Source organism: Schistocerca nitens, chromosome 1, assembly GCF_023898315.1.
Source record: "Schistocerca nitens isolate TAMUIC-IGC-003100 chromosome 1, iqSchNite1.1, whole genome shotgun sequence".
NCBI lineage: Eukaryota > Metazoa > Arthropoda > Insecta > Orthoptera > Acrididae > Schistocerca > Schistocerca nitens.
Genome location: NC_064614.1, coordinates 902,303,055 through 902,330,595, shown reverse-complemented (window position 1 = coordinate 902,330,595; position 27,541 = coordinate 902,303,055). Strand labels below are relative to the sequence as shown.

Below are 27,541 nucleotides of genomic sequence, written 5' to 3'. Positions count from 1 at the left end.
TTGATCTCAGAACCACAGCTTATTATCAACACAGCGCTTCTGTTACTACCAGACAGACTGACTGTTATTAGACAGCTGTATCAGACTGCTTGTATAATTAGGTTGGCTTAATCCCATTAATGAAAATTACAAACAACAGATAATGGCATATTTTTATTTTTCATAATTGTTTGTATGTTTGTATGTTGGAACTGCAAACAGCAGAAGGTAATCAATTTCAGTAAAGAACAAGAGCCAAAATTTTCTTCTGGCCACAGCTTGAATCTGCAGGTACATGGGAAATGATGGCACGTAACAGCATACTCTTCCAGAAAACTAAGTTACGAAAGTCTGAGTTCCATATTAGCAATGAATAGTAGCATAATTTACAACAACATTACCCTATAGCTTACCATTACAAAGAAATTAAATCATTTTAATGAATTTAATTCTGCAAACTATAATCCCATAATCAAGACCTCCTTTAGTACTATTAGTGTAGCAGTTAAAAGAACTGTTAAAAATTTACTATTACAGTGGTTTTTATAGTTTTATCACAGTACCACTTAAAAGAAGAAAATATTAAGTAGATAATAATATGATCATTAAAAATGCAAACTTTGCATGGCAATAAGAATAACAACAAACATTTAAAAATAATCTCAATTTTTAATTGTTTCACTTTCATTCTCTTGGCATATCAAACGTGCAATATAATCACACTCTTTTAATCCACACATAAAATTTGCAACCAATTAAATATGACAATAATCATATTCATTTTATCGCTGGACTATTATTTCAGATATAGTTCTTAACAGTTTTGAAATCTGAGATCGTTCGCTGTGAAAGCAAATATCCATATCAGATCAAGAATGACATTTCTTTAAATGTAGAACAAAAAATAAAATGCAACGAGAACATACATTATTTACAAAAAACAGTTATGAAACGTGTGTGATGAAATAAAAGTCAGCCAAGCCACAATCACCATCCACAACAAACATTTCAACAAATTAACTGTATAATTTTGACACTCAGCTGTCAGTCTTTACATATAGGTATGACACCCACACCGACTCCTCCTTCATGGGCACACATTGATGATACAAATGACCAAGAATCTGTATTTGGGTCATAGACTTCAACTGTAGATAAATTTGAAACACCATCGTATCCTCCAATTGCCCACAGTTTACCCATGTTCGCAACCAATGCAACTCGACTACGCATTACATTCATTGGTGCAACAAACTTCCACCTACAAAAAAAAAAAAAAAAAAAAAAAAAAAAAAAAAAAAAAAGCATGTTTCAACATAACACAAGAATGGTTTCTTCGAAGCAAATCAGTTTCCATGACATCAAAATAACATGGCAGACAAGAGATTACTGTATTAAAATGAAATCAATAATGTAATCAATGATGAACACACTTCATGCCTACATACATGTAGTTTTATTATGTGACTTTCTCTCCAGCAACGCAGATCAAATTCAGTAAGTAAATATTTCTTTCAACAACAAAAGCATACCACACTACACTAAAATTGCACCATTAACAGCTGTGCGGGGAAACTGCACGGTTCGCACGCCCCCCCCCCCTCCCCCTCCCCCTCCCTGTTGGAGGTTAGAGTTTCCCCTTGGGCATGGGGGGTGTTTGTTGCCCTTACTGTATGTTAGTTTAAGTAGTGTGTAGGCCTAGGGACCAATGACCTCAGCAGTTTGGTTACATAGGAACTTACCACAAAATTCCATAATTCCATGCACCATTAACAGAAACAATCACATACTACTAGCACACTTCGCAAAGACAGCAAATGAATTATCAGGGGAAGGGTACAAATTCTTTACTATTGTAAATTTTGTTGATTCTTGAAAATATAACAACTTATTATCGATACACAAATAGATACTGCTATGAGAAGATAAGAAACTGCATTAGTTGTTTACACTGCATTAGTTAACACAATGGAAATTACCCTTTCTCAGTTTTTTAAATGATTTTTATAGGAAGAATAGGAAATAACATCTCTGAAAAATATTTCTGTGATTTTGACACTTACTAAGCATTTAAAAGTCTCATGGACAAACAAGTTTCAAGATTTTTAATTGGTATTTCTTTCACCTCTCCTTTCCATCTGATGTTCTGGAATGCTACTACTTTTCGGTAGACTTAATACTTTCTAATGGTAACATTCTGCAGACACTTCTCCAGTAACAGAGTAAATTTAATTGTTGTGACTCGCCGATCTTTCAAAGTGCCGCTGCGCACTTACGTGCATCCTCTACATGCGGCGCTGTCTGCCAGCCATGCAGCAGCAGCGCCACCTAAGCGGCCAGCCAGCCAGCGGCCACTAGACTCGGACTCAGTTATGATTTGACTGTTAAAGTGTACACACGTCTTACTCTGTTTACTTGATCTGTGACTTTCATGTATTGCGTCTTCCTTGAAATATATTTGTTCAACTTGAAGTTATAACAATTGTCGACGAGGTAGTGATTTTTCTTTTCCATTGTTGACCCACATGTTTCCATGGCTACTTTAGAGCAACTATTGCAACGTCTCATAGAACAGCAAACGCTTCTCACAAATGGGATTCGTGATTTCGTCGCAGCATCAAATGCGGGGCGTCTCTCGTTGTTGACTGTACCTCCTTTTCCTCCTTACGACGAGATGGCGGAAGACTGGTCTGATTGCGAAAAATGTCTTCAACAGCACTGCTTGGCATTTCATGTCGCGGACGAACAAACATGTAAGTCTCTGTTCCTTTCATGGATTTCACCTCACATGTATCGGTTGTTGTCGCAATTGGCTCCTTTGAAAGATCCTGCGTCTTTGTCTTTTGCTGAAATGTGCTCACTTCTGTCAGTCTATTTTCAAAAGCAAATGCATGTGGTAGCTTCTCGTGTTGCCTTTTATCGTTGTCAAAAACAACCAAATCAATCCTATCATGCTTGGGCTGCTGAACTTCACAGCCTCAGTAGAAAGTGTCAATTTGTTACTGAAGTTCACAAAGAATCCTACGCCAATTCCATGGTACCAGATGCTATTATCCGATCGGCACCCGACAAAGAAGTTAGGCAACGTGCCCTTCAGTTGGCAAATCCGACTCTAGATGAAGTCCTCTCCATCGCTCAGTCTTTTGAAATTTCTCGCACCGCTGGAGCACTAATAGAGGCATGGGGCGACGTCGGGGAAATACAACCTCTGTGCGATGTTGACAAAGCATGTGGCATGTCCCCGCCGGCCGACCTGGCCGCAGTACGCTCCCAAGCGCAGCCTCGGCCTAACCGTAAACAAACCTCTAAGAAACTGCAGCAAAACTCACGGCAACTTCCTTCATGTCCGCGGTGTTTTACGAAACATTCATGAGAAGACTGTCCACAACGTTGGGCCGTGTGTCTCAAAAAAAAGGGTCATGTGTCATCCGTTTGCAAACCCGACCGCATACATGATTTTCATGAACATGATGCTGATTCTAATTCTGTGTTGTATGTGAATTGTATTTCTTCCCTTTCAGGGAAGTTATTCCTCACTGTCCAAATACATGGTAGAGATGTTCGCATGCAGGTGGATACTGGTTCTGCTGCCACTAGCATCAATTCTCAGACGTATCTTCAGTTGGGTTCTCCAATCTTGTCACCAGTCACTAGGCAATTACGGACTTACAATAAACAGAAGATTTCTCTCTTGGGACAATTTGATGCTGAGGTACATCACAAATCTGTCATTCGCACTGTTCCCATATTTGTGGTTGACCATAGTAACGCGGAGAATCTTTATGGTTTCGATGCCTTTCGCGTTTTTAGGTTCTCCATAGATGACTCTGTCAATATCGTCTCTGATGCTATTCCTTATGCTCAATTGGATTCCTTGTCGACGACATTTTCGTCCCTTTTTTCTCCTGGGTTAGGACGTACAATCAACTTTGAAGCTCATATCACGCTCAAACCCACAGCTCGGCCTAAGTTTTTTTGGGCTCTGCCCATTCCTGTGGCCCTTCGTCATCAGGTCAAATGGGACCCGGATGGTCTCACTGCTTCAGGGGTCTTGCTTCCTGTCACTTCCAGTGAGTGGTCCTCTCCTGTCGCCGTCGTTGCTAAGCCAAATGTTTATATTCGTCTCTGTGGCGATTTCAAAGCCACTGTAATGCTCAATGCCTTATCGACACTTACCCTATGCCTCGACCTGAAGAATTGTTCACTAAATTTGCTGGAGGCCAGTATTTTTCTAAACTTGACCTGTCAGAAGCTTATCATCAACTTCCCCTCGACGCTGCTTCCCGGCAGTTTCTGGTCCTTAACACACCTTTTGACCTCTATTAATACCAATGATTGCCATTCGGGGTTGCCAGTGCCCCTGCTTTCTTTCAGCGATTCTTGGAACAATTATTGCTCACTGTCCCTGGGTGCATAAACTACTAGGACGACATTGTTGTCACTGGCTCCACCACTGATGAACATCTTCAAAATCTCCGCAAACTTTTTCATGTCTTACAGACTGCCGGTCTTAAGTGTAATCTTCAGAAATCAAAATTTTTTTCAGGCATCTATCACGTACTTGGGTTTCAACTCTCTCGGGATGGTATTCGTCCACTTCAGCCAACTGTCGCTGCGATTGATGCCCTTCCTCGCCCTACATCTGTTAAGGAACTGCAGGCCTTCTTGGGGAAAATAGCATACTATCACAAGTTTTTACAGTCTGCTGCTTCGGTGGCTCAGCCATTGCATTGCCTGTTGCATAAAAACTTGCCTTTTCACTGATCCGCGTCATGTGATGCAGCTTTCCAGAAATTGAAGACTATGCTGAAACAGGCCCCGTGCCTGGCTACTTATCGACCTGGCCAACATCTTGTTCTTGCCACGGACGCCTCTCAATACGGGGTCAGTGCAGTCCTTGTGCACCGTTTTTCTGACGGTTCTGAACAACCCATTGCTTATGCCTCCAAAACGCTCACAGATGCCCAACAAAAGAATTCTCAAATTGAAAAAGAAGTTTTGGCCATTATTTATGCTCTTCATAAGCTTGGTGTTTTTCTCTATGGATCCAAATTTCATCTTGTTACGGATCACAAACCACTTGTTTCCTTGTTTCATCCATCAACGTCACTTCCCGACAAAGCTGCACACCGCCTACAGCAATGGGCTCTTTACTTGTCTCGTTGTTTCAATTATGAGATTCATTTCCGGCCGACGGCTCAACATGCGAATGCTGATGCACTGTCGCGCCTTCCCATGGGTCCTGATCTGGCATTCGAAAGGGACGAACTTTTGTGTTTCCACCTGGATGTTGCCGAGCAGCGGGTTGTGGACGGGTTCCCCATCACCGGGGACCGGCAGGCGGCTGCTACGGGTTCTGACCCTACCCTCTCCCGGGTTTTACGCTATATTCAGAAGGGTTGGCCAGATTGTCCGTCTGCTAAGACTTCTGATCTGTTGCGGAACTACTACGCTTTGTGTTACCGCCTCACGGCTAGGGATGGTGTTATCCTCCTTTCCACCGAAAATGCTTCGCCGCGTGTTGTGGTACCTGCACCTTTGCTTGCTTCGGTCTTGCGCCTCCTTCACCAAGGGCACTGGGGCGTCTCTCACACAAAATCTCTGGCGTGCCGTCATGTGTACTGGCCCGGCATCGACTCTGAAATCGCACATATGGTCGCTGCCTGCGGCCCTTGTGCGTCACAGGCCGTCGCCCCGAAGTCATCTTTGTCACCATGGCCTTCACCTGAGAAGCCCTGGGAGCATATTCATGCTGACTTCGCGGGACCTTTTTAAGGTACTTATTGGCTTCTCATTATTGACACCTACTCTAATTTTCCTTTCATTGTCCGTTGCACGTCGCCTACCACCGCGGCCAACCACCAATGCCCTAGCTCGCATTTTCTCTTTGGAAGGCCTTCCATCTACTCTTGTTACTGATAATGGTCCGCAATTTGCCTCTTCAGATTTTGCGGATTTTTGTGCCCGTCACGGCGTCATGCATGACACAGCCCCTCCATTCCATCCACAGTCAAACGGTGAGGCTGAACGACTGGTCCGCACATTTAAGGCTCAGAAGAGGAAACTCCTGACCTCTACTGCTACTGATGATGCGCTTCTCCAATTTCTGGCTTCTTACCGCTTCATCCCCATGGGCGACCACAGCCCAGCTGAGCTCTTACATGGCCGACAGCCCCGCACGATACTTCATCTTCTGCGGCCTTCCACCTAATGGCTGCGGGTGCCTTCGCTTGGCCGGTTTACCGCCGACGACCTTGTATGGGTACGGGGATATGGCAGGCGGCCAAAATGGAGTCCTGGCTGCATCTTACGACACTGTGGCCAATGCCAGTATGAAATCCAGATGGACACGGGTGTTGCAGTGCGTCATTTGGACCAGCTTTGGCCTCGTGTGCCAGCAACGCCTGTTCCGGATGCCGCTGCACCACCTTCGGCTCTACCCGACACTCGGGATACTGGAATCTCTCATTACTCACAACGCAGTCCTCTCACCATCATATCGGTGCCAGGACAAGAACTGACGCCACCAGGAGACGTGCCCATGCAGGAACCAGTTGACCATCATCTGTCGGAGCAACTCTACTCGCCTCCTTCTCCTACGGACGCGGACACATCGCCCATGTCTCCTGTTATAACAACCGGACTTGCCGCAACGGGCAGATTGGTGCACGGGGCCCCAGCAGATTCGACCCCCACATCTCCTGTCATCTCGACCCGTTATCATCAGGGACAATTCCATCCGTACGGGAAGCCTCCTCCTCAAGACTTTACGGCCAGTCAAACAACACCTATGGACGTTAGCAATCTACAGGCCACCTCCATCAAGACCTGTGCAAAAACTTAAAAGGGGGGGGGGGGGGAAGTGTTGTGATTCGCCGATCTTTCAAAGTGCCGCCACGCAGTTACGCGCGTCCTCTACAGGCGGCGCTGTCTGCCAGCCATGCAGCAGCAGCGCCACCTAAGATGCCAGCCAGCCAGCGGCCACTAGACTCAGACTCAGTTATGATTTGACTGTTAAAGTGTACACACATCTTACTCTGTTTACTTGATCTGTGACTTTCATGTATTGCAACTTCCTTGAAATATATTTGTTCAACTTGAAGTTATAACAGTAATCACTTATCATACACACATAAACACGATTGATGTGTGGCATATAGATCATATGAAACGCCATACACTTCACTTGATTTTCAGTTACTGCTCTTTTTCTACTTGAAGTATATCCACTTGACAAAAAGAACACATGCAGCAATGTCATTACATGCTGCTGGTGGGTGCAATGGAAATGGAGTGTAAGTTGTGTGTGTGTGTGTGTGTGTGTGTGTGTGTGTGTGTGTGTGTGTGTGTGTGTGTGTGTATACACAATAGGATAGGTTCATGCTTAAGAAGTCTATGTTATTTCATCTGTCTGAGTTCCACATATCAATCAGCTACAAGTAAGTGTTGCCTTTCCTCATTTTTGTTAGTTTCCATCTTTTATTTTCCAATATTGCAAACTTCTTATTGCTATATATATGAAGACAGTAACTTGTTCTCGAAAGAACAGTTACTGTTGATGACCGTGCAGCTTTTCCCTGAAATAAATGATGACTAACTGACAACCTCAGCTGCCGACAGGTGATGTTCTTATACCTCGATGTGGACAACTGAAAATGTGTGCCCCGACCGGGACTCGAACCCGGGATCTCCGGCTCACATGGCAGACGCTCTATCCATCTGAGCCATCGAGGACACAGATGAATAGCACGACTGCAGGGACTTATCCCTTGCACGCCTCCCGTGAGACTCACATTCCCAACTGTCCACAATTCTACATATGTATTGTACCTTATAGATATTTGCCCACCCACTCATTACTCGCGCACGCGTTGGCGATTCCCGTAAGAGTTTGGGCAACCTGTGCGCATTCGCACAGACGAAGGTCAATGGCTGGGTAGCCTTTAACTATATATATGAAGACAGTAACTGTTCTCGAAAGAACAGAATACTGTTGATGACCGTGCAGCATTTCCCTGGAATAAATGATGACTATCTGAAACCCTCAGCTGCCGACAGGTGTTGTTGATATACCTCGATGTGGACAGCTGAAAATGTGTGCCCCGACCAGGACTCGAACCCGGGATCTCCTGCTTACATGGCAGACACTCTATCCATCTGAGCCATCGAGGACACAGATGAATAGCGCGACTGCAGGGACTTATCCCTTGCACGCTTCCCGTGAGACTCACATTCCCAACTGTCTATAAGGTACATTACATATGTAGAATTGTGGACAGTTGGGAATGTGAGTCTCACGGGAAGCGTGCAAGGGATAAGTCCCTGCAGTCGCACTATTCATCTGTGTCCTCGGTGGCTCAGATGGATAGAGCGTCTGCCATGTAAGCAGGAGATCCCGGGTTCGAGTCCCGGTCGGGGCACACATTTTCAGCTGTCCACATCGAGGTATATCAACAACACCTGTCGGCAGCTGAGGGTTTCAGATAGTCATCATTTATTCTTATTGCTATGCACACAACAGCTAGCGCTACCTAATTTATTCCAAAATGCTGCCCATAAAAAGAGGATTCTTTTGGGGCTCATACCTCCGGTACTGCTTGTGAGAGAAAGTTAGGGTCAAGTGTTTTGGATAGTCCTTGGACTAGGGGCCATTTGTATATCCAACAGAAGGCTCATTTTAGGTCACTATCCCACAGTACAGGATAAAAGTATGGATATTATACACTTCCTTCTGCTTAGGCAAATGAAGGAAATCAGTTGGTTATTTTTGCATTCGATGTGACCTACGGTGGGCCTTAAGTGGCTTATGGAGGCACCAGTAGTTCATGGGCGGTTCCTCAACCCCCCCCCCCCCACCCACCCCCACCGCGGGGGAAAAAAAATCTACCAAAATCAAACTGCGGATTCCTTGATACCTATACACAGCAAATGGCTGAAATTTTTGTGATATATTCCCAAGATCCCACTCTCGAACACCCTTGAAAATTTTCTTGATATCTTTATCCAGTTCCAAGATACAGAAGTTCAAAGCTACCTTACATGTACATCTAAAATACGCACATAAAATCCAGTGAGAGTTGAAATCAAAACAATAAGTAACGAGAGCAAACTGCTCAGATTTGAACAGTATGTTCTCTAGGCATTTATGTAGAAGTTCCATCTTCCCGTTTTCAAAAATCTTTATTAGTTCGTGTGCAATTCCTTAGAAAACCCAAAAAAGCTTTTTTTACCATTTTTTCATACCAACACCAAGTTGTCGAATTCAAGATGGCTATGTGCAGCAAATGGCTGAAACTTTTCCAATACATTCCCAAGATCTCTGATTTCAAACAACCTTTAATATTTTCTTGATATCTTTATCTGTTTCCAAGCTACAAAGGTTCAAAGTTATTCTGCTTGTACATGTAAACTCTGATGTGAGGTGAAAACAAAGTTTATGAGGTGACATAGCATGGAGAAATACGCTGTAAAGTGTCTCCGCTGCCATCCGAAGGATTCTGAGAAGGACTTACTGTAGTACTGAAACCCAAGGAAAAATTTTTGTGCCTGTAAAATCCAGCCTGAGGTGTAAAAGTAGTTTTGCGTTATTTCAATTTTATATAAGTAAACTATCAAAAATTTACTAATCCTTGAAGTTCTATCCATATGAATGACATGTCCTGCTATGGTAGGGAAAAGAAGGGAATTAACAGAAAAATGCTCCTATTGGAGCACAAAAAAGACTAATATGCTCTTGTTTGAAAAGACTGACTGGAAAGTCGGGTACTGCATATTCTACCATTTTTAGCATCTTTAAAAAGATTTCCAAAAATTTAGCATGCAAACATATTCATGCTTTTTTCTGCTCAGAGAGAAGGAGACATTTTTGTGCTCAGAGAGGAGACAGTGGCAGTGGGGAAGAGATGGTTAAGTAATAAGTACTGGAAGATCAACAATGCAAGGGAAAGATAAATTACTGCTTACCATAAAAGTGACACATTAAGTTGCAGAAAGGCACAACTAGAGGACACTTCCATGTCATCTTTTGTCCATAGCCCTCATCAGAAAAAGACACCCACACACATGTACTCACACAAGCAAGCACACTTCACGCACACATGACTGCCATCTCTGGCAGCTTGGATCGTAATGCCAATGGCAGTCATGTGTGCACATGTGGTGTGCTTGCTTGTGAAGAGAAAGAGAGAGAGAGAGAGAGAGAGAGAGAGAGAGAGAAAGAGAGAGTTTTTCTGACGAAGGTTGTGACTGAAAGCTAATGTGTGTGTGTGTCTTTTAGTTGTGCCTGTGTCCCTTTTAACTTATCACCTTTACTGTAAGTGGCAATCTATGTTTTCCTTACACAGCTGATATTCCAGCATGGAAGTTAGTAGAACAGTGGTTATGGTATAGAAAGAGTGAAAGAGACATGGGCAGTATGATAGGAAGAGAGGGACGCAGTGGCAGTGGAACGTAGCTGACAGTGACTGAACAGTGCTAGGAAAAGAGCGAAGAAGACAGTAACAATGAGAGAGAAATAAATAGAAGCAGAAAGTGGAAGTGGGTGAAAACCAGCGATAATGAGAGACTGAGTCTATGACAATGACAATAAGGAAGAGAGAGTTAGTGACAATGAGAAGATAATGCAGCATGGGAAGGAATGAATGAGATAGTAGCAGTAAGAGAAAGCAAGGGGAGACAGGGGTGACAGTTAGAAGAGACAGTAGTAGTAGTAGTAGTAGTAGTAGGTCAGAATGAACAAGATTGCGACTGAGAGACAGAAGACAGTGACAGAGACACACAAAGAGCTAATGATAATGAGCTGGGTTGAATGAGTGAGTGAGGATGGGCAAGTGGGAGTGGCTGGGTAGGTATGAGCAAATCATAGCAATGGACTAATGGATGTGAGTCACAGTTAAGGGAGCTTCTTGGAGTGAGCAGTGAGTTGCATGTTAAAAATATTGTGATTATATTCTGAAAATTTGAGCTCACATTTACATTAGTACTACCTCATCTTTTAGTTTATTTTTTACAGTGCCCTCAGTTTTCCAATAATGATTTTATGTTTGGTATTTAACTTCTTAGGATATTGCTCTCTCTCTCTCTCTCTCTCCCTCTCTCTCTCTCTCGCTCAAGATTGTGTATGTTGGTTTGCTAAAAACTTGCTGTGCTCATTCAGAATATTACCTTTTTTTACTACAACTGTCAGCTGTTTTTTTCCCCCTTTTAGAACAGTTTATTCCATTTGAGCTAAGAATAGTGTGTGATAGATGCAACTGAATTAGATTTAGCTGTTGTGTGAGGGACACTGCTGTAATGTCATCAAGACAAATGTAGCAGTTCAGTGTGTTAGACAACTCTAATGGCATCAGACTTTGTAAGTGGTCACTAGAACAGTAATCAATTATAGGGTGTGCAGAACATGCAATTTTGGTGCATTTCATTCTGCACATTGGGTTGTCAACGTGTAGGACACTCATTCTCGTTGTGTCAGCGGTGTACAATGAGTACCTCAGTTAGAGGATAACTACTGCCATTGGAGCCAGCTGCCAAGGGCCACATATTGATGTCCATAGTACCTGACAACTATTAAACATTGTAACAGTGGGCAGGTGAGCCATAATGAAGTAAATCCTTTGTCAATTTAGACCATGACAACAATATCCAGTGATTAGCCATATCATTAAGAGCCACTTCCTCAATACGCTGTACAGAAGCCAGCAACCTTGTTACTTCTGTCAGTGGCTTTTATAGGACAATGAGATTAGCACTGCTGCTGAAACACCAAATAGTCAAACGACTGAAAATAGATCGACTGCCATATGAATTGTGGTACTTTTGTGCACAAACTGATGATAGGGAACTACGACACTGAAAACCACATAATATCACTGGTTCCTAGCCAATTCTTTGTCACTAAACTTTGAAAAAACACACTACATGTAGTTCAGAACTTGTAAGGGGTATCCCAAGAGTATATGTCTAACATACGATGACAAGAAGATAGAAGAAGTGGACAGTGTTAAATTCTTGGGATTACAGCTTGATAATAAATTCAACTGGGAGGAGCACACCACAGAACTGCTGAAGTGTCTTAACAAATCTCTGTTTGCAATGCGAATTTTGTCAGACATAGGGGATATAAAAATGAAAAAGATGGCATACTATGCTTACTTTCATTCCATAATGTCATATGGGATTATTTTTTGGGGTAATTCATCGAGCCAAGCTAAAGTTTTCCGGGCACAAAAACGTGCAGTGAGAGTTATATGTGGTGTGAACTCAAGAACATCCTGCAGAAGCCTGTTTAGGGAACTAGGGATACTAACTACTGCTTCCCAATATATTTATTCCTTAATGAAATTTGTCATTAAAAATATATCACTTTTTCAAACCAACAGCTCAATTCATGGAATCAATACTAGAAATAAGAATAATCTTCACAAGGATTTAAAGTCACTTAGTCTTGTACAAAAAGGTGTGCATTATTCAGGAACACACATTTTCAATAACTTGCCAGCAGCCATAAAAAGCTTAACAACCAATGAAATTCAGTTTAAGAGAAGCCTAAAGGATTTATTGGTGGCCAACTCCTTCTACTCCATTGATGAATTTCTTAGTAAAACCAACTGATTTGTATATAAGTACAACATAACTTCTGCACAATTTCAGTGCAGTAATGTGTTCATTGAAAATGTGTGTGTGTGTGTGTGTGTGTGTTAGTATAATCTAACTTCTGCACCATTTCAGTGCAGTAATGTGTTCATTGTAAATAAGTATTACAGTAGTTGTATTACCTTATAAATAAATAAAAAACTTTTTTATTTTAAATTCAGTGCATTAGTATTTGTAAAATGACTCTTAGTGTTCATTAAAAAATGACGATCATTCCACTTGGGACCTGTGGAATGGTACATTAGCTTATTTGTTTTAGTTGTAAATATTTGTCATGTATTGTTGTTTTTCTGACATGTTCCACATCCTGGAGGACCTCCTCACTACAGATCAATTGGAATGAAAGTAAATCTAATCTAATCTAATCTATGACTCGTACAGCTTGATAACATGGCATCGAAGACAGACAGTAATGGTATTCCATTCGCAATTTATTAACACCAAATGAAGTGGGGCCCCTGCTACAACTGCCATCAACTCCCATTGGTGAATGATTGGTTGGTTTTGGGGAAGGAGACCAGACAGCGGGGTCATCGGTCTCATCGGATTAGGGAAGGATGGGGAAGGAAGTCGGCCGTGCCCTTTCAGAGGAACCATCCCGGCAATTGCCTGGAGTGATTTAGGGAAATCACAGAAAACCTAAATCAGGATGGCCGGACGCGGGATTGAACCGTCGTCCTCCCGAATGCGAGTCCAGTGTCTTACCACTGCGCCACCTCGCTCGGTTTGGTGAATGAAACAAAGACCTACTGTTCAGTCAAGTACATCTGTTTGCCACCAGTGTCCTGCACACAGTACACCACCATCTCAATTCTAATGTCAGAACGGTTTGACGAACGCATCACGTCACAGACATGAGGGGGTTTTGGTGGAAACATCCTGGTCACCTGATCTCTAGCCTGCTGAGCACATCTGACACTAGACAGAGTGATATATGCACACCTAAGCCCCGGTCTTACCAATGTGCTCGAATTACGAACAACAGTCAGTGGTCATGGATGAAGATTGCTCCACAGTGGTTTTAGTGTCACATCCCAACATACACTGCTGCCATCTTCAGGGCAAAAGTGGGTTGCTGCACACCACTTGGTACATGTCTTTAGTTCAATGGCTCATAAGTGTGTGTGTGTGTGTGTGTGTGTGTGTGTGTATGTGTGTGTGTGTGTGTGTGGCACAACAAGGTGTACAAGCAGACAAGGGAAAAAAAATCCAGGATTTCCTGGTTAAAAATAAACTTGCCCCTGGGTGAAAATACACTTTTTCCATGTCAAGTGACAGTGTACTTTCCCTCGGAACTGTAAAACTTATCAATCCTTTGAATGGTTATGGTTTTATACACCGGCATAGAATTTCCCAGCACTTTATGAAACAATACTCCTGGGGGGGGGGGGGGGTTACACTTTCCGGAAAGATCTGTGACATATGGCAACATGTACGCTGCATATTTTCGTATTATGAAAGTATAAATTTGAATTCTACGAAACACGGCATGTTACTTTCCGAAGTATTGAAATCAAGATTACGCTGCTCTTTTGTAAGCCAGTCATACCTCATGTCATGTGATCTCATCAGACAAGGACAGCAGATATTTAGAGCCTACGACACGTGATGTAGTCAGTCATTAGTAGCATTACTGTTAAGTAGTGCGAACACACAAATACAAAAAGTTAATGGTTTAAATTAATATACATAGTGTTGCTACAAGGAAAGCAAAGCTTTCACATGTAATATTGGTCTCTAAGATTAATAAGCTGCAGGAGAAGCTAAGCTTTCACATATAATGTTGATCTTTTTTGCATATGTTACATTTTAAGATACATCATACGAGTGTGTCGGTAAAATTTTTAATAACGACATAAATGTCTGATCTTCTGGGCTCGAAATTCTTCTGAACGGCCATCCTCAAGGAGTTGATTTTTAAATGAGTCAGACGCTCTGTGATTTAAGAAATTCATCGTACATTCTTGAACATAGTTCATCTTGCACGAAAGGAAATTTACTTCGAAAGTAACACTTTTCAAATCACCATTCGCAATATTTTCCCGCGAACTATTAGAAATAGGTTCATTTCAGTAGTTGCCAGAGAGCGGCAGATAACAGGCATCGTCACGCTTGCACAGATATGATGATGCAGGAAGTCCATATGTTTGTATGTGTTAAACATTAAAAGATATTACATTAAGTCATAAAAGAAATAAGGCATTAGAGGATACCCCAAGAGCATCGGAATTTTGTGAAACATACCAAAATGCATAATTCAGCTTAAAAGTGCACATTCGTATGTCCAGATTCGGATGTAAATTTTCTTGGAGTACCAGTACTGTATTATCTCACGTTTGGTTCTTTATTATGGAATAATGCCACACATGTTAGAAGATGAAAACGTGCACTTGAAATGCAGCGCCCAGTTGAAAGTAGCCAACAGTGTGGAATTAAACACTCCGTTCCAGATAAATTGTCTTCCTCAGTGGAAAAGGTTAATAAAAGCCAAATTTCTTTAGCAAACTGACAAAAATAACTTCATTGTTCTGCAAGGCAATTAATGCTTGACTGTCAGAGAGGTGGAAATAAAATAAAATCTGAAACTAATAACATATTTTAATTCACTTGATAGCTTCCAGGCACAGAAACCTTTTTTGTTTCATTTGATGTGAGAACTGTAAACGAAGAGGAACCGGAAAAATCACTAAACATAAACACATGTCACATGGAGACTACCCACTTACCCACTACAACTGAGACTGCAATGTGCATCAGCCCTGGATCGACGATATTTCTGAACCAGGGTAATACTAGATAGTGGACACACACCCCCCCCCCTCCCACCCACACACACTCCCGTGAGCGTTTGGGGTAAGATGTAAAAAATTAAAAAAAAAATCATATTTTCAAAAATATGTTCATTTTGTAGTGCACATCTTTCTGAAGAGTTTTATACATAACACATATGTGTTCAAGGAAATTTAAGGCCTGTTACTTGGTCTTCAGTGTGCAATGGTGCACTGCCACGACTCCTCACACAACCTTCTTCTATCGCACGTCACTAGTTCGCTCTGTGGAATTCTAGGTGTATATTTTGTAATGGATGCCATCAAACTATATTCAGGACAGTGGAAATTAAAATGTCCTGTGGTAACTCTCCTCCTCCCAGTCGGCAGGACTGCTCCTCTTCAAAAAGATCTCATGATTAATACTGGATGGGATTATTTGTAACCGGAAGAACAAGAACTCTTCAGGAAATTTGGACTCTTTATTGCCTACTAGCTAATAAGTTGCTGTTTTGTGTGACATAAAATTACATACAGGATACATAAAACCAGTAACGACAAGATAGCATATTTCTTCAATACTCAAGTCCTAGCATTGTTTTCTCTCTAATCTTGCAACAACTTTACAGGGCGTGCCTTCCTTTCTGCAAAAGAAACTATTACCTCATTAAAGTTCGTCAAACGTTCTGCTACATTAAAAAATGAAATGTCTTCATCAAATACTGAAAAACCTGTTCATACTAATAGTACCCAAGACTGGTGTGATTTCTCGATCTGATTAGGTTTATTTTGCCACTGTCTGCTAGATAAATGAAATAGGTCTGTCTAATATTGCAGCAATTATAACACACACCAAATTAATGAGACTATTTTGACACAAATGATCCATTTTTATAACATGACAGAATATAATTCATGAAGTACCAATATCAAATGCCTATTAGGCCTATTACAAGCAAAAAGCTTTATGTTAGGAAATAGTTTCACATTTCATTCATACGCTCCAGCTTCTCAAGCAAGAGGTCAAAAAGTAGTAGTACAAAATTATTGTATAAATTTGGAATCATCATGTTCTTACATAATTTGTGTGATGACCCAGTTTATTCTCCTTTCTCATCCTAACAAACAATCTTGTCATCACTAATTCTGTAACTATTCCTGCCAGTGTCAAAACTTATTTTTCGGTTAATTCCAGTAACCCTGCCACAATCACCGGTTTAGTTATCCTGTGTTTATTCTCCGGTTAGGCGTTATTATGTGTTCGTACAACATATTTACCGCACTACTCCCAGAATAGAACTTCAGCGGCTGCTAGTTGGGGAATGTACAACTGATCCTTACTAGTGTAGCGGTCTGGCCAAAAATTATCTGTAAAAATTTCATTTTCTTGGATACACCGAGAAGATAATAAGTAATCTTTCTTACTTTTTTTTTTTTTTATTCCGCTCAGCTTGTATATCCACGTCTCCTTTTGTCTGCAGGAAAGTTTATTTCTAGATTTCTAGAAGGCACGGATTCAACAATCAACTAATGATTCATTTAGAAACCAACTTAGAATGTGATCAAAAATGTTCCAATACCAATATGGATGCATTTCAAAATCATATGAATCATCAATAGAGTAACGCAATAGAGTAACGTGAGCTGCGTGCTTGGCACTTTGTGAAACAAGGCTTTTTTCCTCACGAATTATTCCCCACCCCTGCCTAGACCTAGGCCTGTTGCAAGATTTGAATTTGGCACATGTGCCAGTAAACTAAACTTTTTCCAGGTAGCATCTGGCTGGTTGCTGCTACTGCTTATACAGCGAACAGCCCCACTTCTATAGCCATAAGTGGGAGAAGGTACTACTCATATGCGACTCAACTGCGCATATGGATGAGCTCGCTTGCAACTGGTCATACAAATCTAATGTAAACTGTAGTGACGTCATGCTCATCAGAGTCAATTTTTTGTTATGGAGCATTGCATAGCCTTCCTGAAGCCTTTGACACATTTTGCTGTTGGCAGGCACTTGTATGAGCACTGTGTTTCGTTGTTGTATACAGCGCATTGTAACTTGAGGTTTTTCCCTTCACCCTCTTCTTCATGTTTTATTGCTGCAGTATTACTCTGCAGTAGCGGGATACAGTAATATCCTTTGTTAGAGTATTGGTTCTTATCAGTCAAAATTACAAAAAATTAACTGAAAACTAAAACAATGAAAAATTCCTGTAATTCTAAAAAATTTCCATGTTTTTTCCCGGTTTTCTCCCGGATGAAAAAATTCCTGGGTTTTTCCCAGATCTCCCGGTTGTCCCGGGTCATATACATCCTGCACAACTTTATTGGTATTACTGGTAACTCATAGAATAGCAACAGATCAGATTGCAGTATAGTATGTTAGAACACCTAAATCTTGGTTCTGAGAAAGACATCTTTCCAAATTTGAACGGAATATAGCTTGACGGACAAATTATGACTACTGGAAGGAGATCATCATGATCTTACTCAAATGCAGTGTCTCAAAGAGGTGGTGGGCTATGTTTAATTCGATGTCCAGTCATCCAGATTTAGTTTTTTCATGGTGTCCCACCCAAAATCAAGTAAGGCAAATGTTGAGACATTTTCTTTCAGCAAACAGTGTGATTTCTTTCCCCAATCCAAGCTTGTGCTCAATCTCTAATGACTTCATTACCAGAACATTTAACCCTAATCTTACTCTTTCATAAGTGAACCTCGCCAGATGAATAGGCAAATCCATAGAGATCATGATCCACACTATCTGTAGGGTACCGAGCAAGGTGGTGCAAAGGTTAGCACACTACATTCTAGTCTCCGAAGATGATGGTTCAAATCCAGCTCCAAACACTCTGATTTTTGTTTTTCATAATTTCCCTAAGTTGCTCCAGGCAAATGCTAGGATGGTGCATTTGAAAGGACTCAACCGATTTCCTTCCCCATCCTTGAAACAATCTGAGCTTGTAATCAATCCTTAATGACCTCATTCTCAATGGGATGTTAAACCCTGATCCTCTGTCTGTAGGGTACTCTGGGATCCAGTAAGCTTTTTAGTTACTATCAACATGAATTCAGAAGAGCTCATTTTACACTCTACAACTTCTTGTGCCAATGATGGTTCAGGAGAATTTTTCTAGTCAGCATTTTACAGTAACATTTTTTACATTGTAATCTATTGATGTTGCAACAGCCTCTTACTCTGGAAGTTATATGAGTGAGATTTCCACAATTTTTCCCTCTTTATAATGTATTGTTCTAAGGTGATTGATATCTCAGATTTAGAGATAGCAGTCTCAACTCACACAGATATTCATTAGAGATTGGTATTTTTGAAGGCAATGTTTTGTGTGTTGTCCTTGCTACTGTAGCTATTAAAATGGGTATCACTTACTAACTAGGGAGGCAGCAGAACTAGAAATACACAGATTACAGTGAGACTACAATTTCAGTCAGAAATTCTCACTTAAAATAATGCTAATTTACACATGGACTGTAAAATCCATTACTTCTGTTGTCAGTTTGAGGCAAGACATAACAAGCCATAAGTGGTAGAATAAAACCTTACTGTGACACTTCTCCCTCACCCTTTCCAAACGAACACCCACAGTTTAGGTACCTATTCACACACCTCTTTCACCTGCTGAATGGCTGCCTGTTTCTGGTCACCACTAACTGCACTATTGTGTGCCTAAACTGAAGCAACAAAAATTGTTGTTCATCACTGTTTGTAGTCTATCAATAATTTTCCATCATCATATCGATGCACAGTTAGAAAAATCATGAAAGATTGTCAGAGAACTTAAATAACTCTTTTAAGTGCACAATGGACGCTGTATTTATATCAGTTATTCATTCATTAAGAAGGACCACTACATATTTCTATGACTGTAATTTTTATTATACATGTTTCGAATTTAAGTATTACGTCTTTACTCATCCAAAAATTACAATGGAAAAGTGTTTGCAAAAATAGTACTTTTAGAAAGTATTCTACATATGACTTATCATTATCCTATATGAGTAAATATTTATAACAATAATATGTACTCTCTTCAAGCATCTGAAGAGCGGAAATGGAAAATGATATAAGTGCCATTTTTCTTGCAAAGTGTTTTTTCATTGCTATTGTGTTCTGAGTACTCTGTTACATCTATGGACTTGTTCCAAATGACAAGTCATGGAGAAAATTTTTCAAATGTTCATTACTACCAGTGCATGCTTTTTGTACTAAGCAGTCGTTTCCAATGTAGTTTCAAGTCCCATGCAGCAAGTTTTCCTCTATTTCACCTTGGGTGGTTTTAAGAGATAACATACAAGTTTTTGGTAAGTGCGCACAGCTTTTCGAGTGGCCTTGGAAAATTTTGATATTATAGAGAACTGAAAATAGTAAGCAAGGTCTTTGTTCTGCACAAGACTATTGAGTCCATTAAAGCTATCAACCTCTTTCATGTAATTCCAATGTATACAGCTGGCATATTTGATAATAAAGATTCTGTAAAACACTGTTGTCAAAGCAGGTGTATAAGAGCTCCAAATGCAGTATGACCAAAGTGTCTCATACTCGTCACTTCAAATAGCTATATAAAAATTTTTATTCTGAAAGATAACAACAGAAAAATGTGAACATATTCAAAAGAGGAAACACCCTGGCAGATGTATGTCATGCTGCACTTCATCTGAAAGACCAGCCACACTTATCAGTTGCAAAACAGAAAAACCCACTGACAATGTTGCCATTTCTTCCTCAGAAGCAGGAGCAGTTAAACGGTAAACTTTGCAGCATCTCAGGGATGGAGTTGTGTAAGAAAGGAAAGGTGATACTGAGAGATTTTTTCTTGAATTTAAATAAGTTATTTTCAACAATATTATGAAAAGGATACTTGTTACTCACCAAATAGTGGAGATGCTGAGCCGCAGATAGGCGCAACAAAAAGACTGTCACAAAATAATCTTTCAGCCCACAAGGCCTTTGTCAAAAACACACACACACACACACACACACACACACACGCACGCACGCACGCAATCGCAACTCTCTCACACATGACTACCGACAGATAAGGTGTGGCTTCAGCTGCCACAGACTGTTTTTGTGTGTGTTGTCTATTTTTGACAAAGACCTTGTTGGCCAAAAGCTTATTTTGTGACAGAATTTGTGTTGTGCCTATCTGCGACTCAGAATCTCCACTATATAGTGAGTAGCAATTATCCTTTTCATAATATTGTTACATTCCACCATAGATTTTCCGTTGTTTGAGTAAGTTATTTTCTTGTCACAAATTTAAAAGAAATGTGAAATGGTTTTTGTTGGTTATAGTTCTATTTGTTAAAATATTGTTGCTGTATTTCTGTACTTGTATTATCACAAACAAAACATCTTGCATCTGTGTTAGAGGCACTCAGGGAAAAAGAATACTTTATTTGTTTGCACTTACAACCAGTCAGTTTCCTGATATGGCATTTGCAACATTCTTAATCAATTATTTATTTTATCATTTGCTTCATTATTTCTGCAGCGATGAGGTGGACAGCATAATTCTGTGGTTTCATAACACCTTCTCCATTTATTGGATACAAATATATTATGTACAAAGAGATGCACTGTTTTTTTATTCTCCTGACAAATATGAGATTTGGCACTTAGAATCTTTTCCTTTTCCACTACTCATTTATTGCTGATATATTGGTGTGGGGGTGGGAGTGAAAACTGGGTAACATAGGAAATGGGCAGAGAAATTTGGAGGAGGACATAGACAGAGAGGGGGAAGGAGGTGGATGTGGACAGACACAGTTGAGGAAGAGGAAATGGACAGAGAGAGTGGAGGAGGAGCAGGTGGACAGAGGGGACGGGGAGGAGGCGATGGGTACAGACATGAGGGGAGGTAATGGACAGAGAGAGGGTAAAAGAGGAAATGAATGCACAGAAGGTGAAGGAGGAAATGGATGTAGAGAAGGTGAATGAAGAGATGGATAGAGAGGAGGACGAGAATGAGGAGGAGGATGAGAATATGGAAAGGCAGGGAGGAGGGAGGAAGTGACAGACATTGGCATGGGGAAGGAGGAGAGGGACAGTGCAAAGGGGTAGGAGGAGACAGACAGTGCAAAGGAGTAGGGCAGACAGTGAGAGTATGAGAGGGACAGTGAGAGTATGAGAGGGACAGAGAGACTATGGGAATAGGTGATGGAGAGATAGAGATGGGGAGCAGGAAACAGAGAGGTGGGAGTATGAAATATATAGAGTGGGAGGGGAGGACGAGTGAGCAAACAGACGGAGAGGGAGGGGAGGATGGGTGAATGAATGGACAGAGAGGGAGGGAGGGGAGGAGGGGTGAACGAACAGACAGAGAGGGAGGGAGGGAGGGGAGGACGGGTGAACGAACAGGAGGAGAAGATGATAAGACAAAATGGGCAAGGAGGATGTGTGCAATACATGTGATGTGTTCATATGCTGGCAAAGACACACTAAAAGGCTAGTTTTATACATAACAATGGATATATGTGTGAGTGTGGGTACATTCCACCCCAACTCCTAAACCACTTGATCGTTTTCAATTAAACTTGGTACACATAATGCTTATTATCTAAAAAGAAGCACTGTGAGGGTAATAACCACCTAGCTCCCATGGGGATGGGGGATAGGTGTGAGAAGGGTTGGTAATGCATGGCATCTAGGCTGCCCTGCACAACTTGGGAGGCTACCCTGAACAACTCTGGTGTTATGCAGGTAAAATCAGAATGTATTCTAGTGGGTATAATTGTGGACAAGGATGGATGAGCATAGAGAAGGGTTAGGAGATGGACAGTGAATGATGGAGGATGAGATAGACAGAGTATGGGGAGAGGAGGAGGTGATGGAAGAGAGAGGGCAGAAGGTGGACAAAGAGAAGAGAGGAAGAGATGGACAGAGTGGGAGGGGGAAGAAAACATGGACAGAAAGAGGGGATGAACACAAAGAAAGAGGATGAGATGGGGGATGAACAGAGAGAGGGGAGGGGGAAAACATGGACAGGGAGGAGGAAGGATAGGATAGGATGGACAGAGAGGAGGGAGGACAAGATGGATGGGGAGAGGTTAGACGAGGAGATGTACAGGGAGAGGTGGTGGAAGGGGGAAGGGGGAGGAGATGGTCAGAGAGAGGATGGGGAGAGGCCAGATGAGGAAATGGGCAGGGAGAGGTGGTGGGATGGTAAGAGAGAGCGGGGAGAGGTGGTGGTGTGGTGAGAGAGAGCGGGGAGAGGAAGTGGTTAGTGAGCGGGGGGAGGAGATGGTCAGAGAGTGGGGGGAGGAGATGGGTAGAGGGAGAAAGGGGAGGGGAGAGAGGGAAATGGGAGGAGAAAACAGAAAGGTGAGAAAAACTGCAGGTAAAAAGCTAGTAAATAAATAAATATGAAGTCCAACAGTGAAAGAGACTGATAAGCAACTACTGCTTTTTCAATAGTGACTACAAATAAAGCAAACTACTATTCATTTCACTTCTAAACACTACATATATATCTATAATACCTTGTATTAAATATATTGCAGCCATTTAACATTATGTATGATATATTTAAAGAAATATGTTTAGGTCACTTACTGATTTAAAATGGGATCATACATTTCCACTGACTGCAGAAATGTTGAGCCATCATAGCCACCACACACATAAAGCTTTCCATTTAGTGTTGCTACTCCAAGCCGACAACGCCTTGTAAGCATTGGTAAAACAGAAGTCCACTGGCCAGTTCGTGGATCGTACCTCTCCACCTGTGTTCATATGTAAATGCTCAATAGCAGCCACATGGTAACAGTAATTACTGTTCATGTATGGGGTCACTGAAGTAATAAAAGAATTACCATTTTAAACACCTGAAACTGAGAATTACTTCACTCTCCAGATGTGTCATGTTAAAACAATTCAGACTTCACAGGCTCACATCATGCGCAGATCAATTTTTCATTGTGATCAGTGAATGACATGACACTGCCCAATCAGAAGTGACAGTTTCAAGGAAGAGGAATAAGGATACCTGGAAACTAGAGAACAAAACAAAAGTACATGTGGGAGTCATTAAGGGAAAATGGTTTGATATGCAAAAAGTGAAAATATTTTTATAGGATGTAGAGCTGACACATTTAACTGTATTACAGTTGGTCAGCAGATCTGTTATTCAGTGAGTAAGTTGGACTTCCCACATAGTATGCCCTCTCTGGTTATCACTGCAATTAACTTAGAAAGGGATGAGTTAGAGATTGGCTCAAGCAAATGGAACAGGTGGTCATTTGACCAGAGGAGAGTTGGCCAATTAATGCAAAGTGTGCTTAAATATGTATCATTGAATAAAAGTAGAAATATTCATGTTCATCTGAGAGAAATGGGTGAACAGACTTTACACTGTTTGTTGTGGTGTACTCTATGTTCTACTTAAAGAAGCTCTTTCTCTGAGTATACTACAGCACTTGTGATGACAAAATATGTTCATATAAAAGCAAGAGGTGTGGCTCACAAGTCAATGTGGTCAGATTTACACTTCAAAATTGATAGTCTATGGTTCGAATCCAAGCCAGTCCTGAGATTTTTTTACACTTATTTCCTCTTTCATCTTTGGCTACGAATAGCTAATATGAAAACGAAAATTTCACTGTGGTATGGAATGCATGATAAACTGCTGCAAAGTCAGAAGAAAGCACAAGTATCTCAGAGGCAACAGGACTGTACGTAATAAAGCACTGTCCTGTTCAAATCAAACTTCAGCAAAAGAACAGCTTTACCTTCATTTGTGTAGCAGTTGTTTTTAAAAAGATCCCCTCACACCTCACCCAAAGGAAATGACAATTATTGCACCACCAGTTCAGTAAAATGTTCTCCCATAATATAACAGGTCAGGGTCAAAATTTTCCCCCTTGTTACACAGAAAAGGGTGTATCTGCTGCAGTCACCACAGACACCTACTGCAGCGGCAACACAGCAGACAGACCAGCGATGTGGGTTGCCGACTCCGGAGCGAAGTCTGGCAAATGCAAGAATGTTTACAAGCAAGTACCACAGTTGACAATGAACATGTAGGTGCAGTCAACGTCCTTCAGAGGGCAGCAACCAGCAGCAGAGGAAGGGGGCGTGACAATCAAAAAACTGTTTCCTGGTGATCATGTGTATGCAGGTAGTCCCAGAAATATCTTACCACCCGGGTCTAGATAAGCAGCGCCCAGCCGTTCAACAGGCAGGTCTTGACTCGCCAAGTATGGAGAAGATCGGCTGGTCCAGCAGTGTGTCACCTTGACCAACCTTTCTTCCACAACAATTGTGCTATGTTGCTTCCGACATGGTATGCTATCTACCAGCTGCTAGCAGCTGACTTCGACATGGAACATTTGTACAGGTACAGAGTCGAAGGGCACTCTGATTGTAGAATCAGTAATTATTTGCTTGTTCTGCAGGAGGGTTCCTTATTGTTTTGTTTGTTTTGAAGAGTGTGTTACCGTTGGTGGTTTATTGTAGTTTCCATAATAACTAAGTTGGCAAAACCAGTTGGTTGCTGCTATGTAGATTTAGCAGTATTTATCATTCATAATTTATTTTTCCTGCTTCTCTTGTAAAAGCTAACAATATTCCTGTTACTTTAAATTCAATTGCTATTTTTCACACCTTTCCATACCCTTCTAACAGTTTCAGCAGTCTCCCATAAAATAAAATCTATTTACATCTTGCTAAATATACACTGAGATGACAAAAGTCACGGGATACCTCCTAATATTGTGTTGGACCTCGTTCACCCAGCGTAGTGCAGCAACTCAACATGGCACGGACTCACCGAGTTGCTGGAGGTCCTCTGTAAAAATACTGAGCCATGCTTCCTCTATAGACGTCCATAATTGCAAAAGTGTTGGCAGTGCAGGATTTTGTTCACGGACTGCTCTCAAGAATACATACCATAAATGTTCGATGGGGTTCATTTCAGGCAATCTGGGTATCCAAATCATTTGCTCGAACTGTTCAGAATGTTCTTCAAACTAATAGCAAACAACTGTGGACTGCTAACATGGTGCATTTCCATGAGTGGCTGAAAATGGTCTCCAAGTAGCCAAACATAACCATTTTCAGTCAATAATTGGTTCAGTTGGATCAGAGATCTCAGTCCATTCCATGTGAACACAGCCCACACCATTATGGAGCCACCACCAGCTTGCACAGTGCCTTGTTGATAACTTGGGTCCATGGCTTTGAAGGGTCTGTGCCTCACTTTAACCCTACTATCAGCTCTTACCAACTGAAATTAGGACTCATCTGAACAGGCCACATTTTAGAGTCATTATGTGCCAAACGATATTGTCACAAGCTCAGGAGTGGCACTGCACTCATGTTGGTTACCTGCTGCCATAGCCCATTATTGCAGAATTTTGCCTCACTGTCCTAACAGATACATTCGTTGTTAGTGCCACATTGATTTCTGCAGTTATTTCACAAAGCGTTGCTTATCTGTTAGCACTGACAACTCTACACAAATGCTGCTGCTCTCAGTTGTTAAGTGAAGACCATCAGCCACTGTGTCATCTGTGGTGAGAAGCAATGCCTGAAATTTGGTATTCTTGGCACACTCTTGACACTACGCATCTCAGAATATTGAATTCCTTAACAATTTCCAAAATGGAATATCCCATGCATCTATCTCCAACTACCACTCTGCATTCAAAGTCTGTTAATTTCCATCATGCGGCCATAATAACAATGGAAACCTTTCCACATGAATCACCAAGTATAGCTGACAGCTCCACCAATGCACTGCCCTTTTATACCTTCTGTACACAATATTACCACCATCTGTATATGTGCGTATTGCTATACCATGATTTTTGTCATATCAGTCTAAAGCCAATTTCATACATTCTTCACTATTAAAAATTTATATTCTTTATTCATGTGCAGTCATAACATAGCAGATTTTAAACAATTTTCTTCTTCCCTGAATTTCTTATCCTTCTGACGCACACTAACAATATAACTACTGACTATTTTTGTATCTAATGTATCACAAACTTCTAATGGAAACAGAAGGCTGACCGACCTACCTACTTGAACTTTCCAGTCCAGATACAGTAAGATGGAGTCTTCAAGTGAAAAGGCGCAAAACCTACAGTGTCAAAAAATTTATTCTGTTACTGGCACTTACATAAATGAAGAGTACTAGACTGTATAACAAAACAAACATCTACAAAGATATAAAAATGTGCCAGTATGCATAAAACTAGTTTACTGTGCAGCAATAAACTTGTTTGCAAGCACTGCCTTAAGAACACAGAGAACAGCTCAATTAAAAGTTTTGCTACAAACAAGAAGACCACTACTGCCAACTGATGATAACTGTCATATTTGATTTTTAATGTTGTCTAAATACAATGTTGCCGACTAATTAACCCACCACAAAATATACACACTATGTTAACCATCACACTATGTTAAATTATTAAATAACTAACAAGCAAACCCAAAAATAAAATAGTTACATCCAACTAAACAACCTGTTACTAGAAAATAAAATATGTTGGTTGAGGAATTCCAAACTGCCCAACTCAGTTTTCCATAAATGAGCCAGATCAACCAGAGAAATCAGCTTACATTAAACTTAAATCCAGCCAGCAAGTACATTATCAATTATTAATCTGAGACACAACAATGAAATTTATGTTTAAATACAATATCATGATGATACAGCAACAATGGTTACCACAGTTAATAAATCCATCATGGGGGCTTGGAGAGTTTTTATGTTGCTAAAAGAAGATAAGCCTCCTACTAAGACAATGAATGGACATCATTTAGTTTCAATACAACAGATACAGAGGAATTATGGGATAAGTTTAAACTGATTATAAACCACACTTTGGAGAGGTACTTGTGAAGTAAGGGGACTAAGGATGGGAAACCCCCACCATGGTTTAATAACAAGATTCAGAAAACCCAGAGGGAGCAGAGATTGTTGCACTCTTGGTTAAAAAAAGAAAAAAAAGTGGATATGTTGACAGGCAAAACTCATTAGAGATTCAGGCATCTATAGAACAATGGGTGTGTGAAGCATATAACAACTTCCACCACATCTTAGTGAAAGACCTTGTCAACAGTCTGAGAAAAGTCTGGTTCTATGTAAAATCACTGAGTGGGTCAAAAG

At 41.0% G+C, this 27,541-nt stretch overlaps 1 protein-coding gene across 2 annotated transcripts in view; it reads right to left on the bottom strand.

Moving 5' to 3' along the window:
- Positions 1 to 648: 648 nt before the first annotated feature.
- Positions 649 to 27,541, bottom strand: part of LOC126192247 (kelch-like protein 18) — a 165,892-nt gene continuing 138,999 nt past the window's right edge. The window contains exons 9-11 of one of the 2 annotated variants that reach the window (XM_049932588.1): positions 23,235 to 23,252; positions 22,975 to 23,144; positions 649 to 1,240 (exon numbers count right to left, since the gene is read on the bottom strand). In XM_049932588.1, the coding sequence (XP_049788545.1) occupies positions 1,024 to 1,240; positions 22,975 to 23,144; positions 23,235 to 23,252 (405 nt within the window). In that variant the 3' untranslated portion in view covers positions 649 to 1,023. The remainder of the gene's footprint in view (positions 1,241 to 22,974; positions 23,145 to 23,234; positions 23,253 to 27,541) is intronic. The other variant, XM_049932589.1, reaches the window with a different exon arrangement.